Genomic DNA, 17,371 nt, shown 5'->3' with positions numbered 1-17,371 from the left:
CTAAAATTGTCTTTGGTAAGGCCAATCTTTAAGAGCGGAGATAGAAGTTCTTGCCATAACTACAGGCCTGTAAGTCTAGTTTCGACGTTCTCGAAGGTTTTTGAGAAAGCAGTAATTAGTAGGCTGTGCGATTTCCTAGAGAAACACAATATATTAGTTGGAAAACAGTACGGCTTTGTAAAGAACAGTTCCACAACAAAGGCCATACTCAGCCTCATAAATAAAGTAGTCAAAGACATTGATTCGGGACAGTCTGTGGCTGGCATGTTCATTGACTTGAGTCGTGCTTTTGACTTAGTTGACCATGGTCTACTTCTGGGAAAAATGCATGATGCTGGCATTAGAGGCATTGCTCTTGATTGGTTTACATCATTCCTTAAAGGAAGAAAGCAGTATGTAGCAATCCCTGCCATCGATGAAACAGGTCTTCTAAAGTATCATCGTTCTGCTGACGCCTCAGTCACGAGAGGTGTGCCCCAGGGTTCCGTCCTCGGACCGACCTTATTCCTTCTATTTATAAACAACTTGCCAACTTGCGCAAACAAGGCAAACATTTGTCTGTTTGCCGATGATACATCTCTTACTGTATCCAGTCATTCTACAGAAACACTTGAGCAATCGATTTTTCTTGAATCTAATAGCCTGCTCCAATGGTGTGAGGATAATCATCTTGTCATAAATGCAAAAAAAACCCAACTTCTCCAATTTAGCATTTCAAATCATCAAACAAACAAAAAACAAGGAACATTTAGCTTACTGTTGGGTGAAAATGAGATCCATCCCTGTCAAGAGGTTAAGTTCCTTGGTGTGGTCCTTGATGAAAATCTTAACTACCACAAACATATCAAACATGTCACAACAAAAATATCAGTTGGTATTTCCATGCTACGTATGCTTAGCCAAACAGTAAATTCAGAAGTCCTCCTGTCTGCTTATTATGGTCTTGTATATCCATATTTATCCTATGCTGTCCCTGTCTGGGGTAGTGAAAGTGAAAAGACGAAGTTTCTTTTCCGACAACAATTGAAAGCCATCCGCATCATATTTTCCCTACCTAAACGACAATCCTGCAAAGACATTTTCCAAAAATTCCGAATTCTAACCTTCCCATCCATATACATTTTTGAAACACTATCCTTCACCAGAAAAAATATATCTTCTTTTTGTTCACAGATCAACAATAGATATCCACTTCGTAATTCTTCCGACCTTGCAATTCCTAAGCACTCAACTTCCTTCTTCCAAAAAAACTTTCAATACAATGCCGTCAAGCTTTTCAATAACCTTCCTCCTTCCTTAAAGACCGAACAGGATTTAAATAGATTTCAGAAAAAACTAAAGAATTTTTTGCTGGATAATGCCTTCTGCAGCGTTCGTGAATTTCTTTGCCCTAGAACTGGTGGGGTAAATATAGTAGCATAGTTGACAGTTTTAATTTATACAAGAGAGTTTTTTTGTTATGTAAGTATTGTATTTTATTTTGTTTTGTTGACGTAGCTAATGCATTTTATGTTAATTTTGCTGAATAAACGACTTATGACTTATATAGTCTCGATCCAGCATGGTACTTCACAGCTCCCGGATTAGCCTGGTCGGCGATGCTGAAACTTCAAAAAATTTTTGAATTTTTATTGGAAAAGAATTATTATAGTATTGGTCAATTTCTTGAAGATAAATCAATGTGAATTGTTTGTTTTGTTACCTACTATGTATTTATTTTTACCAATATAAGCTAGTTTATTTTAGTATAGTTTGACAATGTCACCTGTTTTGTCTGGCTGTGCCAGAGCATAAAAAAAAAAAACGTTTTGTGACAATAAAGATGACTTTGACTTTGACTTTGACTTCACTGATGTAGAGCTCCAGTTACTAACCGACCTCGATATGATTCTAATGGTTGAAAAAGGAATTCGTGGAGGTGTTTCGCAGTGTTGCTTGAGACAAGCTCGAGCCAACAACAAGTACATGAGTCAAGGCTTCGATGAGAACAAAGAACCTAGCTACCTGGTGTACTTAGATGCGAATAACCTATATGCTTGGGCTATGTCGCAGGCAATGCCATTCGGTGACTTTAGATGGCGAAAAGATACTGAAATAAATGTTTTAGACATCAGTGATGACGCGGCCACCGGCTACATTCTCGAAGTTGACCTCGAGTATCCCGAAGAAATTCATGACCACCATGCAGACTTTCCACTCGCACCTCACCACATGATTCCACCTGGGTCAAAAATATCCAAACTGGTCACCACTTTGTACGACCGATCTAGATACGTTGTACACTACAGAAATTTAAAACAGTATCTCAACCTCGGAATGAAACTAAAAAATATACATCGGGTTCTTGAGTTTTCTCAAAAACCGTGGATGAAACCATACATCGATTTAAACACTAACATGAGGACCAAAGCAAAAAATAAATTCGAAATTGACTTCTACAAGCTTATGAATAACGCGGTATTTGGGAAAACTATGGAAAACCTTCGGAATAGAGTGGACGTTCGTCTGGTAACCGACGAACGACAGGCGGATAAATTCATTGCCAAACCTACATTCAAGAGTAGGAAAATATTTACGGACCATCTTGCAGCTGTGCACATGACCAAAACATCACTTCTTTTCAACAAACCGATTTACGTGGGGGCGGCTATTCTAGATATATCGAAAACCCTTATATACCGTTTCCACTATCAAGTGATGAAGAGCAGATATGGTGATCGGATCATACTCGCCTATACTGATACCGACTCACTGATTTACATCATATATACAGAAGACTGGTACATGGACATGAAAGAAATGATTGACGAGTTCGACACGAGTGCATATCAAAGTGCCAACCCTTTTGGTATGCCTCGAGTAAACAAAAAGGTTCTCGGAAAAATGAAAGATGAGCTGGAAGGTCTGATCATGGTTGAATACGTTGGTCTGAAGTCAAAAATGTATGCCACTGACGTAGAGGAAGGTTTGAATTGTATAAAAACATCTAAAAAGGCTAAAGGAATCAAGAAATCAGTGGTGGAAAATGAAATCACAATAGATGACTATCACAGATGTTTGAAGACTCTCGAAGATGTGTACAGACAAATCAACAGCATCCGAAGCCACCTGCACGATGTTTATAGTATGACACAATTCAAGAAATCACTTTCGCCAAAGGACGACAAACGGTGTGTTCTTCGAGACGGAATAAGGACGCTACCCTGGGGACATAGAAGAATTCCTACTGAATGTACATAAAAAAATGTAAAAAAACTATTCCTGTAAAATATATTTTTTTCGTGTTTTACACTGTTGTTATTTATTGCCCTGGTGTGCACAAGGTTTTTTGTAGCTCTTTCTCATAAAAAGATCCAATTATTTCTTCACCACTTTTATCTTTGATTCTATAGGTTATTGGAAAGGTGTCTTGCACTTTGGATATGGTAAATATCTCTCTAGTCCAATTGCGACTGTATTTATCGGCAAACGTATCTTTTTTTGCCACAATCCTCACTCTGTCTCCTAGTTGAAATTTTATTTTTCTAGGTGTATGAGGAATATTGGAGAACCTCTCAAGCAATCTAGGTACGTCCGCCTTAGTAACCTCTGCAGGTTTCATACAAATTGTACGATGGACACTATTGTTGTACTGATGTAACAAGTCTTGAACTATGTCCAACCACCGAAAATAATTTCGAGTCTCGAATATAACCTTCATTTTTTCATTCAACGTACGATTGAACCTCTCAATGATTGCACTCTTTTCCTCATTTTCAGTATGATACATTTTTATGTTGTACGATTGCAAAACTGACTTAAAATCACGGTTAAGAAATTCTTTGCCCTTATCGGTGTGTAACAGTCTGGGAGCGGTGTGACCGTTGACGTCAATTGCTCGCTTCAATATGAGCATAAACGATTCCGCTACTTCTGCACCCCGTTTGGTCATCAACGGCTCTGACCAGGCGAATTTTGAAAAGGTATCAATCACATTCAACATATAATTATAGCCATCATTCTCACTGGCATACTTTCTCATGACAACCAGATCTGCGGCCCACAGATCGTCTATACCTAGGGTAACAATACGTCGTCGAGGAAAGTGCTTGATCACTGGTCTATGTACTTCCTTGGCGGCCATACTGGGCTTAGGAACTTTGACGAAGGCGCCTTTACGCTGACCGCAAATATTGCATGTCGTATTTAAACGCCATTTGTTGTTAACGGTTTTGACATACTCCCCACTGTCTTGAGAAGTGGTTTTCCTTTTGCATTTCATACAGTAGATTTCCATTGGCTCTTATATAAGTGGGAAACACTTAAAAATGAGTGAACTGCACAGACACAGAATTCACTTGTCCGACGGTCAGAAGCGTAAGCTACGCATCGCGTTTAAGAAGCGTAGAACTGCTATAATTGGTTTAACTAATGATAGCCTCTCACGTGGAGCGGATCATATACTGCTTAACGAAGCACAACACAAGGCTGTTGAAAAAGCTATCCGGAACAAAACCGGTCTACGTCTGGCTGTGAGCTACGACCAGCTTTTGAAAAACAAAGAGGGTGGTCTTTTGAAAGAGATGTTGGAAATGGTTGAATCAAAGGTGCCATATGGAAAACGTTTCATATCTCCATTGATACGACATCAGGTGGCACCGATTCTCAAGAACCGATTCGTGCCGTGGTTGAAAAACCTGATCGATAACGAGCTAGATTCAATAATTGAAAAAGACCCCAAGGGAGCCGGTCTTAAGCGATGCATCAACAACAAGCTGGACTCTCTTTTAAAAAACCCGTAAAGTTGTTTGAACCTATGTCACTGGGAGAAATAGAGCTTTATGCTAACCAATTAGGCATCCGTGGCTTTCGAGGAGTGTTTATGAGACAGATATTACCCGAAGCCCCTATGGAGTTTGAATGTGGAATCTTGAATCTGGGTAATATCGATTCTTCTGGAACCCATTGGACTTGTTATGTTAAAGACAAAAACAAAAAGTTCTATTTCGATTCGTTTGGAAACGCACCCCCACCACTAGAACTAATAGACTATTTAGGTTCAAACGATCTCTTCTATAATGACATTGCTGTTCAAGAGTATAATGATCCACCTATCTGTGGTCATTTGTGTTTGGAGGTTTTACGACGAAACTCTAGTGATGAGCCTTGGGATGATATCATAAGAGCTATACGGGATGATAAATACGTATGGAGTTGGTGGTGGCAGCGGAAGATTCATGTTCAATAGATTCGGGGACGAGGTGGACTACCAAAGCTCAATTCGTCTACAAATCGAATCACAAACAAAGTCTGAAATTAGGGATCTTGTCAAATCAGGTCTTTCGGAAATGAAGAAAATGATGAGAACACCTAACGACGATTCGAGCCATGTAGCATTAAACACTAGACTTGGTAAAATAGAATCTACGATGAACATCAAGGATAATTTCATTGGTTTTAAAAGCAAACGTTTGGTTAGCGTCTCCAATGCAATTGATAAACATGATGTTGTAAACAAATATCAATTAGATACTGTAAAATCAACGGTGGATAGACTAACAAAAACATTCGATGTTTCGAACCCTGAGGTGGTGAATTTAAACGGACATCGAAGAATAGGAAAAGTCAGCAGATCAAAAGATCTTTATGACGTGATTGTAAGGAAAGAACTAAACGAGTTAAATGAAAAACTGATTATATTCCAGACAAACCTTAACACGATATTGGGTAATATACACGATGACATTATAAATTTAAAGAGAGCACAAAATGGTAATGATATAAGTGACAAAGATGCCGCTAGTGAAAATCCGGGGCAAAGGATGCCAAATGACATTCCATCCAGAGCACCCTATCCGCCTCAGTGATGGTAGCAAGTGCCGACTAGCTCTAGTTAGCTTTATGTCGGAGAACTACATAAACAACGTGTTAGAACCGGGTAACATATATTTTTGGGACAGCGATATTTATCTGATCTCGACGCCATTTACGATCTCAAAGGGATATTGGACTATTGAAAAACTAAATGAAAAAATCAACGAATATATTACTGCATTGAAACTTAACGTACCTACCAACCAATTTTCAATCAAAAGAGAAAACAATCGTATCGCAATAACAAGTCCATTGAAATTTTATCTCGACGAAAAGGCGGCTTCATTCCTCGGATTCTCAAGTCCAGGAGAGAAACCATTAACCGAACAGAAATCGTTTTACGATGTCAATACATTACTGACTGCGCCAAACGCACCCAATTTCAGGGCTGTGGACGCCATAGAGGTACACTGCAACATCGTAGAGCACAGTTACATCAGCCACGATGAGCACAGACACAAACATGTGGAAGCAGAACTGTTGTACACGTTCTTCCTGAATGTAGCACATGGCTACAAGATATATGAAGTGCCAACGGAGAAGTTGTACGTTCCTCTGAGGAATGGTTTACAAACGATCAACCGAATCGACATCACTCTCCGAGATCAAAACAATCGCTTGCTTCAAAACGAAAACGTTGAATGTGTAATAGTTTTAGATTTATATAAGTCCTAAAATGGATATCAATGTGTACTGCATCGAAGAAGGATCCATAAATAATCTATTACCACACCCATTAAGATGTCTTATAGTCGGTTCATCAGGGTGTGGAAAAACAAACCTATTGCTCAATTTTATCTATAACGTAAAGGGTGTAAAGTTCAAAAACCTTTATGTATTCAGCCGATCCATTGATCAGCCAGCATACACACAGCTACGTAAACACTATGAAAAAGTAGAGCACGCACTCGGCACAACTATTGCATACTTTTACTCAAACTGCAGTGACTTGATACCTCTAGACGAATGTAAGTCCAATTCTTTGGTGGTGTTTGACGATTGTCTTTTAGAAGAACAAACAAAAATAAAAGACTATTTCATACGAGGGCGTCATAAACAGATATCTTGCATTTATTTAAGTCAGAGCTACGGACGGGTAGACATGCAAGTAATAAGGAATAACGTTAATCTTTTGTGCATATTCACACAAAACAAACACTATACACAAAAGATATACAACGACTTCGTTGGATCCGATATGATATACCAAGAGTTTGTAGGCATGTGTAAAAAGTGTTGGGCGGAACCTCACGGTTTTATGTCAATAGACACTACTAAAAAAATGCATCTAGGTAAATATAGATGTATGTTTAAGGAAACGCTATATCCCTAATAAAAACATTTATGCATCAAATACGTGTATTTTGTTACATTAACGATATTTTATACGTAAGAGCGTATTTACACTAAATGATAGTGTTTATGCTAAAAAACGATATTTCAAATTAAAGAGCGTTTCTGTGTTAAATAAACGTTATATTTTTATCAAAAGCGTTTCTACACTAAATAAACGTTATATTTATGTAAAGAGCGTTTCTACAATCAATAAACGTTTCACATGTACATGTTGGAATAACGATGTGAATCTTACGTCGTGTTTATGTGTTACTAAGTGCACAATGGATACAAAAGAAGCTAAGCGACTTGAGACTCTAGAAAAGAATCTCGTCAAAAAATTTCGGACAGCGGAACAGGAGGAAAAGAAAGAACGAGCTAAGAAACTGGAGGAGATTACAAACTCCCATCCCAATACACATGCAATACAAGACATCACAAAACCCCCAACACGAGTAACAAGTAAAACGCGAGAAGAACCTCTGACAGTTGAAAAAGCTAGACAACTGGAGCAACTGCAAACCACTCTGCAAAACCAGTTCGGAGAAATACATGTTAGGGAAATGGAGGAACAACGTGTAAGGGAGAAAAAGTACGAGGCTATCACCAAAGCGATTAAAGAGAAAAAAGAAAAGGATGAGGTACTGGAGAAAAAAACAAAAGAAATGCTGAAAAAACAAAAATACAACCAGCTAATGAAACGCAACTTTAGACCATCAGTCTCTAGTACACCAGACCGAGTTGGTTATATCGGTTCCACTCAATACGATGATGATGAAGATGAAAAAATGGAAGTAGTTGCGGATCAATCAATAAAACAGTTGATGGATACCAAGGTCGTTAATCTCGGAGTGGTCGGAGCTAAATATCTACCACGAGCTAGTGACTCTCAATTCGGCATTTATTTCGATGAGATAGATGAGCAACTAAAAATCGGTTCTGAACCGATTGGGTTTGATTATGATGATATTATTGTAAACAACAAACGATTTAAAGGTACTGAAGGACTTTGGAAACTTTTAACGAAGAAAGGGTTTGTGCAGTCTAATGAATACACATCAAACGATTGGCAGACATATAAAGATATGCTTTTGATGACAAACTCTATCTTCCAGAAAAATGACCCTACTACACGACGTCCAAAATCTAGTTCAGGACAAAAATGGCGGAAAATGATAAAACCTATTTGGGACGAAGTTATCAAACCGACCGATCCGATTGAACAAGATATGGAGAGGGATCTATTGACGGGATCCGGTTTAAAACGCTACCATGACGGTCCGGTTGAATATCGCTACATCAAAGACCTCAACGAGCTCATCAACCGTCTGAATTTTATTTACGCAGAGGAGGTTGCAGGCAACAACAACTTTCACAACGAAAAACTATCTGTTGTTAAATTCATATCCGACCGTATGCAAGAACTGATTGACCAACCGAACGGGGTCAAATACGTAGTACGATGTTTGTCAGCCTTGCCTGAACGCGCGATAGAAGGCTCGGGATTGTTGAACGACATCATCAACAAATTACCTGTAGAACTACACGCCCCGCGTAACTGGAAATTCGATACGTACAACTTCTGCGGTCCAGGCACGAAGCTCGCTGAACGATTAGGTCGTGGTGACAAGGGTGTGAACCCTTTAGACGATGCGTGTAAACAGCACGACATATGGTACAGAGACCACCGGAAGCCCGAAGACAGATGGGTCGCAGATAAAGCGTTACAGAAAGCGGCGTGGGATAGAGTGACGTCTAGCGACGCGGACCTTAACGAGAGGAGCGTAGCCCTCGCGACCACGGGTGCGATGTGGTTGAAACGTAAACTAGGGATGGGTTTAGGTACATCCGCGTGTTCATATCCCTGTAGAAAAAATGGGTATATATAAGTGAGCAGCATGGACAACGCTTGGCAAATCTTGTCCCGCGAATCGAAGGCACCGAACGGTGTACTCACCGACGAGCTCGTTATGAAGTTCGATAGGTACCTCAACTGGGACCTGTTGTCAATTCACTATGATTTCTCCATCGATATGCTACGTATTTACTTTCATCGTGTTGACTGGGGTCCTATTCTGAAGAGGCAAAAATTCAGTGAGAGCTTTCTTCGTGAGATGGCACCAAACTTTGAGCATGCGTGGTTTGCTGTCAGCAAGCACCAAATACTTTCCGAGTCGTTCATACACGACTACGCAAACAAAGTCGATTGGGAATACATTAAAAAATTCCAGATCGTTTCACAACAGTTTTTGGATGATCACAAAGCTTACATGGAAGAGGAGTTCGATGAGTAAGTCTATATATAACATGTAGTTAAAAAAATAAATAAAAATAATTAGCTTATACTTTTTTTTCTTGTGTGTTATTAAGTTATTGTAGACAATGGAAGCACTGTACGAACGTTTCTCCACCGGAGTGGTGAAAAGCGAGTACCGAGCTGTTATGCCGATATCCGAGTTGAATTTCAACACACCAAACAATTACACAATCTTCAAACTCGATCACGGAGACACGTTTTACGACTCGGCAATTCAATATCACATCTGCGGCGAGGTAGTAAAAAAATCCGATGGTAAAACATATGATGCGACTGCCACTATAGCCCTGATTGACAATTTCATACCATACCTCTTTACAAGAATCGAACTGAAAAAACACAACACAACAATCGATGTAGTCGATCATCCGGGAATTACAAGCACTATCAAAAGTATTCTAAACTATCCTCAATCGATGAAACCCGCTTTGCAAAACTGTGGGTTCGCATCAAGATACTCGCTTGGTGGTGGCAAGTTCGAAGCGATTGGAACCTTAGCGCATCTCGGGTTAGGGTTCTTTGACCACATGCGATACCCCATGTACAAAGGCGGATTCGAGATTGTATTCACAAGAGCTGAAGATAACGACGCTCTATACCATTGGAAAGGAACCGGTGCCGCAGCTACCGAACCTGAGGATGGCAAAGTGAAAATCACTTCCTTCGTTCTCAGAGTTCCCATAGTGGAATATACGTCAACTAGCAAAATCCAACTAATCGACGGTCTAACAAAACTTAGTGAAAAAGATGAGTTGATCTACAACTATTATCAGTGGCAATGTATTGACAAAAAGGGCGTGTTCGGATCTACGTACACATTCGACATTACAAACGTTTATAGAAACGTATACAACCCTAGATTCGTAATCATGTGCTTTCAAACTAACCGCACGAATGATCAGAAAAAGAACCCAGCGCAATTTGACAGCGAAAATATAAAGAACTTTGCAGTTAAAATAAATGGTCAACGTTACCCTCAAGAACTGCAAAACGCTGCAATCCTTGAGGGACGTTGGAGAGTGATTTACGAGCAATTCATGAGATATCGTAAGGTGAATTTCGATGACAGCTCAATGATCATTGACCCAAGCGAGTTTATTTCACACTACCCACTGTGTGTTGTCGACACACATCTTCATCCGATGAATACAGACCGTTCTAGAAGTGACATTCAAATAGAATTCGATTTCACAAACGCAATCGCATCACCATCAGCCGATTCAGGCACTACCGCATACGTCATCGTAGTCTCTGAAAACGCGTTTGCCTACGACATATCAAGGAACATAATCAAGGTGATGTAACTGCACATTTATATAAGTGAGAGACATGGCACAATTGGTAGATTTACTTAACGCGTGCCAAGCACCCAAATACACTAAAATCGAAGAGCTGCGACATGAGCATCCCTACAGAATAGTGGAGTTGCAGCGAGTCGTGACGAGATACGGTCCCTCGGTAACTGCTACTGTCGAAGAAGACCCTTGTGGCAATCTAAGAAAATTGTATCTCCCATGCAGGTACAACAACGTTTTGACAGACGTCATGATTAGAAACTACAACAACGGTGTCAATGAAAAACTTGCTTTGATACCCAAAAGCCATGGTCAGATCGAGTTTACAACAATAAACTAATATAACAGAAATAAAATACGCAAAATAACTGAAAAACACAAAAAAATATTTTTTCGCCTCCGAAGGATTGGCGTGGTCGGAACCACGTGCTGAGTCACTCAGAAGACACGTAAAAATCAACATGAAAACAATGAGTTTCAAATGGCGTGTCAGTATACATTGAGATCGAAATACTACATCTTCATACAAATCCTCTAGTGAAAACATGAGCACCGAATGATGCAATCGACGCCATTTTTGTGCAGTTGAGAACCTATTGGTGGTCCTATATAAAATGAGATTCAAAAGCTGTTGTCGTTTTCGATCTCAACCGTGAGATCCTATTATACGACAAGTATACCAAATGAGAACTGATTTAACGTTGCAATCGGCGTCATTTTTGTGCAGTTGAGAACCTATTGGTGGTCCTATATAAAATGAGATTCAAAAGCTATTGTCGTTTTCGATCTCAGCCGTGAGATCCTATTATACGACAAGTATACCAAATGAGAACTGATTTAACGTTCTTTATATCTACACAAAAAAAAATTGTCATCCAAATCAGAGGATCAGTCTCTGTCTGTAAGATCATCCTCTGTTTACATGTGACGTCATGGACACACCTCCCTTCCCGACCTACCTCAACCCACGTGGTCTACACTCCTCCCTCCTCTGTCCTAGAACGTGAGTTTCAAATGGCGTGTCAGTATACATTGAGATCGAAATACTGCATCTTCATACAAATCCTCTAGTGAAAACATGAGCACCGAATGATGCAATCGGCGCCATTTTTGTGCAGTTGAGAACCTATTGGTGGTCCTATATAAAATGAGATTCAAAAGTTGTTGTCGTTTCTGTAAAGTCGTCCAAATCAGAGGATCAGTCTCTGCCTGTAAGGTTAGGTTAGGTTAGGCAAAGTGAGGTTACCTACCTCAACCCACGTGGTCTACACTCCTCCCTCCTCTGTCCTAGAACGTACAAAATGACTACTACTCATAAGTGTTAATTATTGTGTTTTAAATCAGGGATGGTGTTTTAAATACAGGATTGTAATTTGAGTTTGGGATGGGAAGGTACAGGATTTTTATTTCGTTCCCGATTTTTGGGACAGGACATGATTTTATCCCCGTGAGGAAAAAAGTGAGTAATTGGCGATCGTGCTGTAACAATAGATTATAATTTACAGCTTTATGGAACTTCAAACGCTAGAACAAGCCTGATTACCCACACTACTGTATATTATCTGGTTATTATTACCTGATCTCGATTTCACAACAAAAGTGAAATACTTACCAGGCAAGAAAACTTGTTTTTTGTGCTTCATAGTTTCCATTAGTGATTTGAGATCATGTTCCACATAGTCCATGACGATGAATATCTTGTCCATGTTGCTACCAACCACAATCTCGCGGACAGTGACAATGTTCGGGTGTTGCGCCTGAAACATCATCCTAATATGTGACTATAGAAATGAAGAGTCAAGTTTCATCATAATTGCTAACATTCTTCTTGTCTAATGAATGACCAGATTGTCTGCTCTCAGGTTAATACTGTGTTTTCTTTATATTGCTTATTTTTTAACCTTGTGTGTGGCAAAGTAAAACGAATATGGAAAATTAAACACCAGTAAGGCAAAATGGAAGCATGTAGGAATCAGCAACATAGCAGTTATAAACAGTTCATTAAGACAACTGTAAAAAAATAGATTAAGATGCTTAGAGGAAAGGCTTGTTCAGTCTATGGAACAAATTAAAACACAACATATCGGGGGTATGATCAAGATCAATGATCATGTATCTAGAGCAGAGTGTCACCATTCACATGACACTCATTGACTCTATAGGCTGCTTATTGACAGCCAATAATACGGGGCAAAATGTGAACAAAACAATCCATGGCGCAGGGATGAACTGAACATCCCCTTGTGTGGCGTGATCAAAGCACTCATACACTAATCTGGTACAGTGACTTGCGCTCCTCAAGGTAAAAATATTAAAAATTGTAAGCATTAATATTCAACTCAAACAAGGGCAATTTTGTTATATAACATTGAAATCGGGTGTATACTTACCGAGCATTTTCATTTACATTCAAATTTACCTTAAATCCTCATATATATACACTGGTATTTACATGAATTTCATACAAAAAGTAGTTCGTGCCATGAATTCTAGTGGAAAAAAAGTTTTACACTCATTATGACTTGACCCTTGGCGCTTTATCAACGTTTACTTTGCTGACAAACTGCATTACATCAACCAACTTTTTACAATTTAAAAAGTTAAATTAACAATTTAAAGTGAGTGGTAATGCTGTGTAATGCATGTAACGTTACCTTCAGTAAAGTGTTTATTTCTCTCAGCGAGGTGATGGGGAAACCTTCCTTCTCTTTTTCCATTTTCAGTCGTTTCAAAGCGACAATCTCGTCAGTCCGCTTATCTCTCGCCCTGTACACGACTCCGTATGTACCTTCTTCTATCCTGAAACATAGCATTGAATCTGATGCTCAATATGTTTTTAACTCACTTATGAAGATTATAACGTAGGCTAGTTTGTTACTTTCAACTACACATCGTATACAATAATTTAGAAGTGATAAAATTAAAACTTAAGAGGGCGCAGGAGTCAGCCGCAGGCCTTACGCCGCTGCCACCACTTATAACATGGGGGAATTGCTTAAAACTGCGTTTTAAAAAGTACCTGTCACGAATCTAAATAACTTTCACTATAGAAACCGAGCACTTAGTGTCCTATCGGTAGTGGAAGGTTGATTTTTTTATTATCTGTCAATATTATCGGTCTATAATTTTTATTTAAGATCAATGTACCCATAAGAAACTCCGATATTTTTCGTAAACGCGGTAGGGGTTTATATTTTCCTGCGACTGTAAATTTTTTTGAAAACTATACCATTATAAAGATAATTTCATGGGGAAGGTCTCTATAGTAAAAAAATGGATGATAATTTATTCCAAACATGTTTAAATTCAGTTTTATGAATTCACCTCATCAAGTAGTAGTAGGCGGAGAACGCTCTCGAAATAAATAGTGTCGTAGTAGTGCCGTGAAGGGCTGAAGGATAGCACCACCGTCGCTTACTGTCATGACGTCAAATAGGCTCCATTGGTGGCGCTAAGAATATAATTTTGAATGTTCACAACATTATTCATTCGTGCGTGACCGACTACTGTGAAGAGACGTGCTAATATTTTGCCTGTTATAATTATAGTTGCATTAAAAGCGTAGTAGTTTTTAATGATATTATAAATGTTTTATAAGTCTAGTGTTGTAAATAAATATTTTTCTAGTGTTTTGCCGTAGTAATCACCTTAAATAAATAGGCTAGTTGTTTTACTGTTCAACAAAGTGTTTTATTGTGTACAAATGGGAAAAGCGAGACTCACCTTATCAGCTCATCGCAAGAAAAGAAGATTAAACCCAGCACTAGTTCAGTACAATGAAAAGAGAAGGTAAGCTGTAATTTGTGAATTATTTATAGCCCTTATGGGATGCTGTGGATGACTAGTTTCTGGGTTTCAACCCCATTTTAAAATCCTTTTTATCGCCAATCGTCAAACATAATCATTCATATAACTTAAGCACTTGCCGTCGTTAAATTTAATTTATACATGAAATACACACCTTCAGTATAAACTTTTAATCATTTGAAAATGTTATGTATAAACTATTTTTGACCTTATATTTTGATTTATATAATTTAATCAATTCTGAAGTCAAATTATGAACAATTAATTAAGTTAGTTAGTTTAGTGAAGTTTCACTCTAGTGAGCCAAACACCACTGGACTGAAGCTGTTTTAGGACCATGTCCTCTCCAGTCGTCATGTAATGTACACACAACATTGTTGTATCAACGCATGTCGCATGTCAGTGTGACTGAGCGACTGAGGTCAGGGCGTAGGTGTTTTTTTCGCGCGCTTTTCCATTATAGCTCTAGGCTCGACTAGGTCTAGGTCAAGAACCTCACGGCTGTAAAGTCGCTTCACTGTCACCGTACGCCAAACAATAGACATCCACTTTCACCCCTACCCTTGACTCTTTTGTTTCCCAACGCGGATGGAACGGTACATGTACAAATTCCACGATCTTACGTCGTTCCATTTATCCGGGATTCAGGACATTTGTACAGCAATGAATATAAATTTAATAAAAACTTAGAAAACGTTTAGCCTACTGCCAAACTGAACATGACTTGAACAAAACATTTTACATAATTCCGCATCCCAAATAATTGTGTACGCTATAAAATAATTACAGTACTGGTAATTCATAATTGATAATTGATAATTGAAAAATTCATTTCCTAATTCAATTCATTAAAAAAACATACATTTGTTATAATAAAGAATAGTTCTAACTACAAACTGTAATTGTTTTGTTTAGGCCTACATGTTTGCATCTCTAAATTATCACCCTGGTACAACGCGGTCTGATAAACGGACCTCAAATGTCATGGGGATATCATGAATGAAATTAATTGCTAAATTGAACAAATCAAACAAGACAAGTGGAGATGGGCATTCATAATTGCATAGTGTTATATAGTCAATGATTGCATTCATCAATGGGCATTCATAAAATGTTTTCTTGTGGAGAATAATTCAAATTGTATTATTGCTTGTACTATCGAACATATACTTGGATGAAACTTAGTATGTGGCTGTATGGTTTATTTGATAGATGTAGGGTGTGTGATGGAATTTTGTATTTACTTGAACAAATCACTAAAGAAATAAAATGTTAACTCAATTTGTGTTTGTTTTAGAAGGCAAGCAGAAGATGGAAATTCTACAGATCAGCAGCTTGAAGGGGGAAATCTGACTAATTGTATGCTTCAACAAGTAAGCTGTGTAGATGATGAAGAGTGTGGGACAAGAATTAGTGGTAGAAGAATAGTGAATATTGGGGACCTTTTTAAACAAATAAAACAGTTGGACAATCACAGCCCATTTGGCTGCAAATTCGCTGATTTTGAAATAGTTTCGGAGAAGAGGGTCGGCATCAAAAGTGGATTCGGTGTCAAATGTAAAATGTGCTCTTACCAAAGTACTTTGTGGACTGAATTAAATAATGAAAAACTGATGGATGTGAACACTGGTGCTGTTTGTGGGACGGTTACAACTGGCGGTGGTCATGCTCAGGTAGAGGAGTTTTTAAGTGTCCTCGACATACCACCAATGTCACAAAAAACGTTTAAAAAGTATGAAGAGAAGGTGTCAGCGGGTTGGACAGCAACGGCGTTGTTGGAGATGGAAGCAGCGGCTGCAGAGGAGGCACGGCTGGCGCGAGAGGACGGCGACCTTGATAAGGACGGCACGCCGCTTATCACCGTGGTTGCTGACGGGGCTTGGTGCAAAAGATCGTACAGGACAAACTACTCCTCCTTGTCAGGCGTTGTAAGTAATCCAATATATTGCTATTTATCTAACCTTTCACTTTTATCCTACAGCTATAGTGCTATTTATTATTTTTGTATTCTTAAATAATTTGTTGGATTTTTGTGTGCAGCAAATCGACCCCTAAATATTTTATTTGTATAGGCATATTGATTATCAGTTTAAGGCTCTTCTCCTGTAAATGTACTTTGTGCGGGTTTGGATGTTATCCCGTGAAAGCCATTCGTTCGTAGGCTTTTAAAATTTCAGAGTTTCTGCTGAATTATTTTGTCAATTGCCTGAACTTTTACAAGTTTAGGCCTACATTAGTTTACATCATAACAGATGTCCATGATAGAATATTTTGTTTAAATCTACACGAAAATAAGGTTATCGTTACAGTTTGTTATGTTTTAGTGAATTAAAGTAAAATATTGTTATGCTCTTATTTGTATAAAATGTAAATAATAAAATCAATTACGTTGATTTTGTGGTTGTACAGAGCAATAGTAAATTGTAAATTAATTGAAATATATATCACGAATGTAGAAGTCACGAAGTTTCACAGGCTGCTAGTAAAAGCCAAACAAAATTACATTAATAAAAAATATTATTACGCGTTTTAACACGCTATCGCGAACACCGTGCCGAGTTGAACTGGCATTGTTATTGATATTGTACTTAAAAGAAAAAAAATACAAAAATGTGTTTTTATGTGTTTCTAAAGTTCATGAAATTAGCATTCCATAACATATTATTTTAATTAACCAAACCATTAAAAATCAATGTAACAGAGTACTTTTTAGAATATTTTAAAAACAAATTTTACATTTCGTCCATGAGCAATTCTTCTTTAT

The 17,371-nt window shown here is 38.3% G+C and overlaps 1 protein-coding gene across 2 annotated transcripts in view; it reads right to left on the bottom strand.

Moving 5' to 3' along the window:
• Positions 1 to 17,371, bottom strand: part of LOC128999717 (cyclin-dependent kinase 11B-like) — a 45,815-nt gene that overhangs the window by 6,715 nt on the left and 21,729 nt on the right. For both annotated transcript variants that reach the window (XM_054426362.1, XM_054426363.1), the window contains 2 exons: positions 13,455 to 13,599; positions 12,413 to 12,557 (listed from right to left, as the gene is read on the bottom strand). In XM_054426362.1, the coding sequence (XP_054282337.1) occupies positions 12,413 to 12,557; positions 13,455 to 13,599 (290 nt within the window). The remainder of the gene's footprint in view (positions 1 to 12,412; positions 12,558 to 13,454; positions 13,600 to 17,371) is intronic.

This window comes from Macrosteles quadrilineatus, unplaced genomic scaffold (genome assembly GCF_028750875.1).
Source record: "Macrosteles quadrilineatus isolate MER2022 unplaced genomic scaffold, UCM_ALF_1.0 Scaffold_8__2_contigs__length_117827958, whole genome shotgun sequence".
Lineage (NCBI taxonomy): Eukaryota > Metazoa > Arthropoda > Insecta > Hemiptera > Cicadellidae > Macrosteles > Macrosteles quadrilineatus.
The sequence above is the reverse complement of the archived record's forward strand: the minus strand, read 5'-3'. Positions and strand labels throughout refer to the sequence as shown.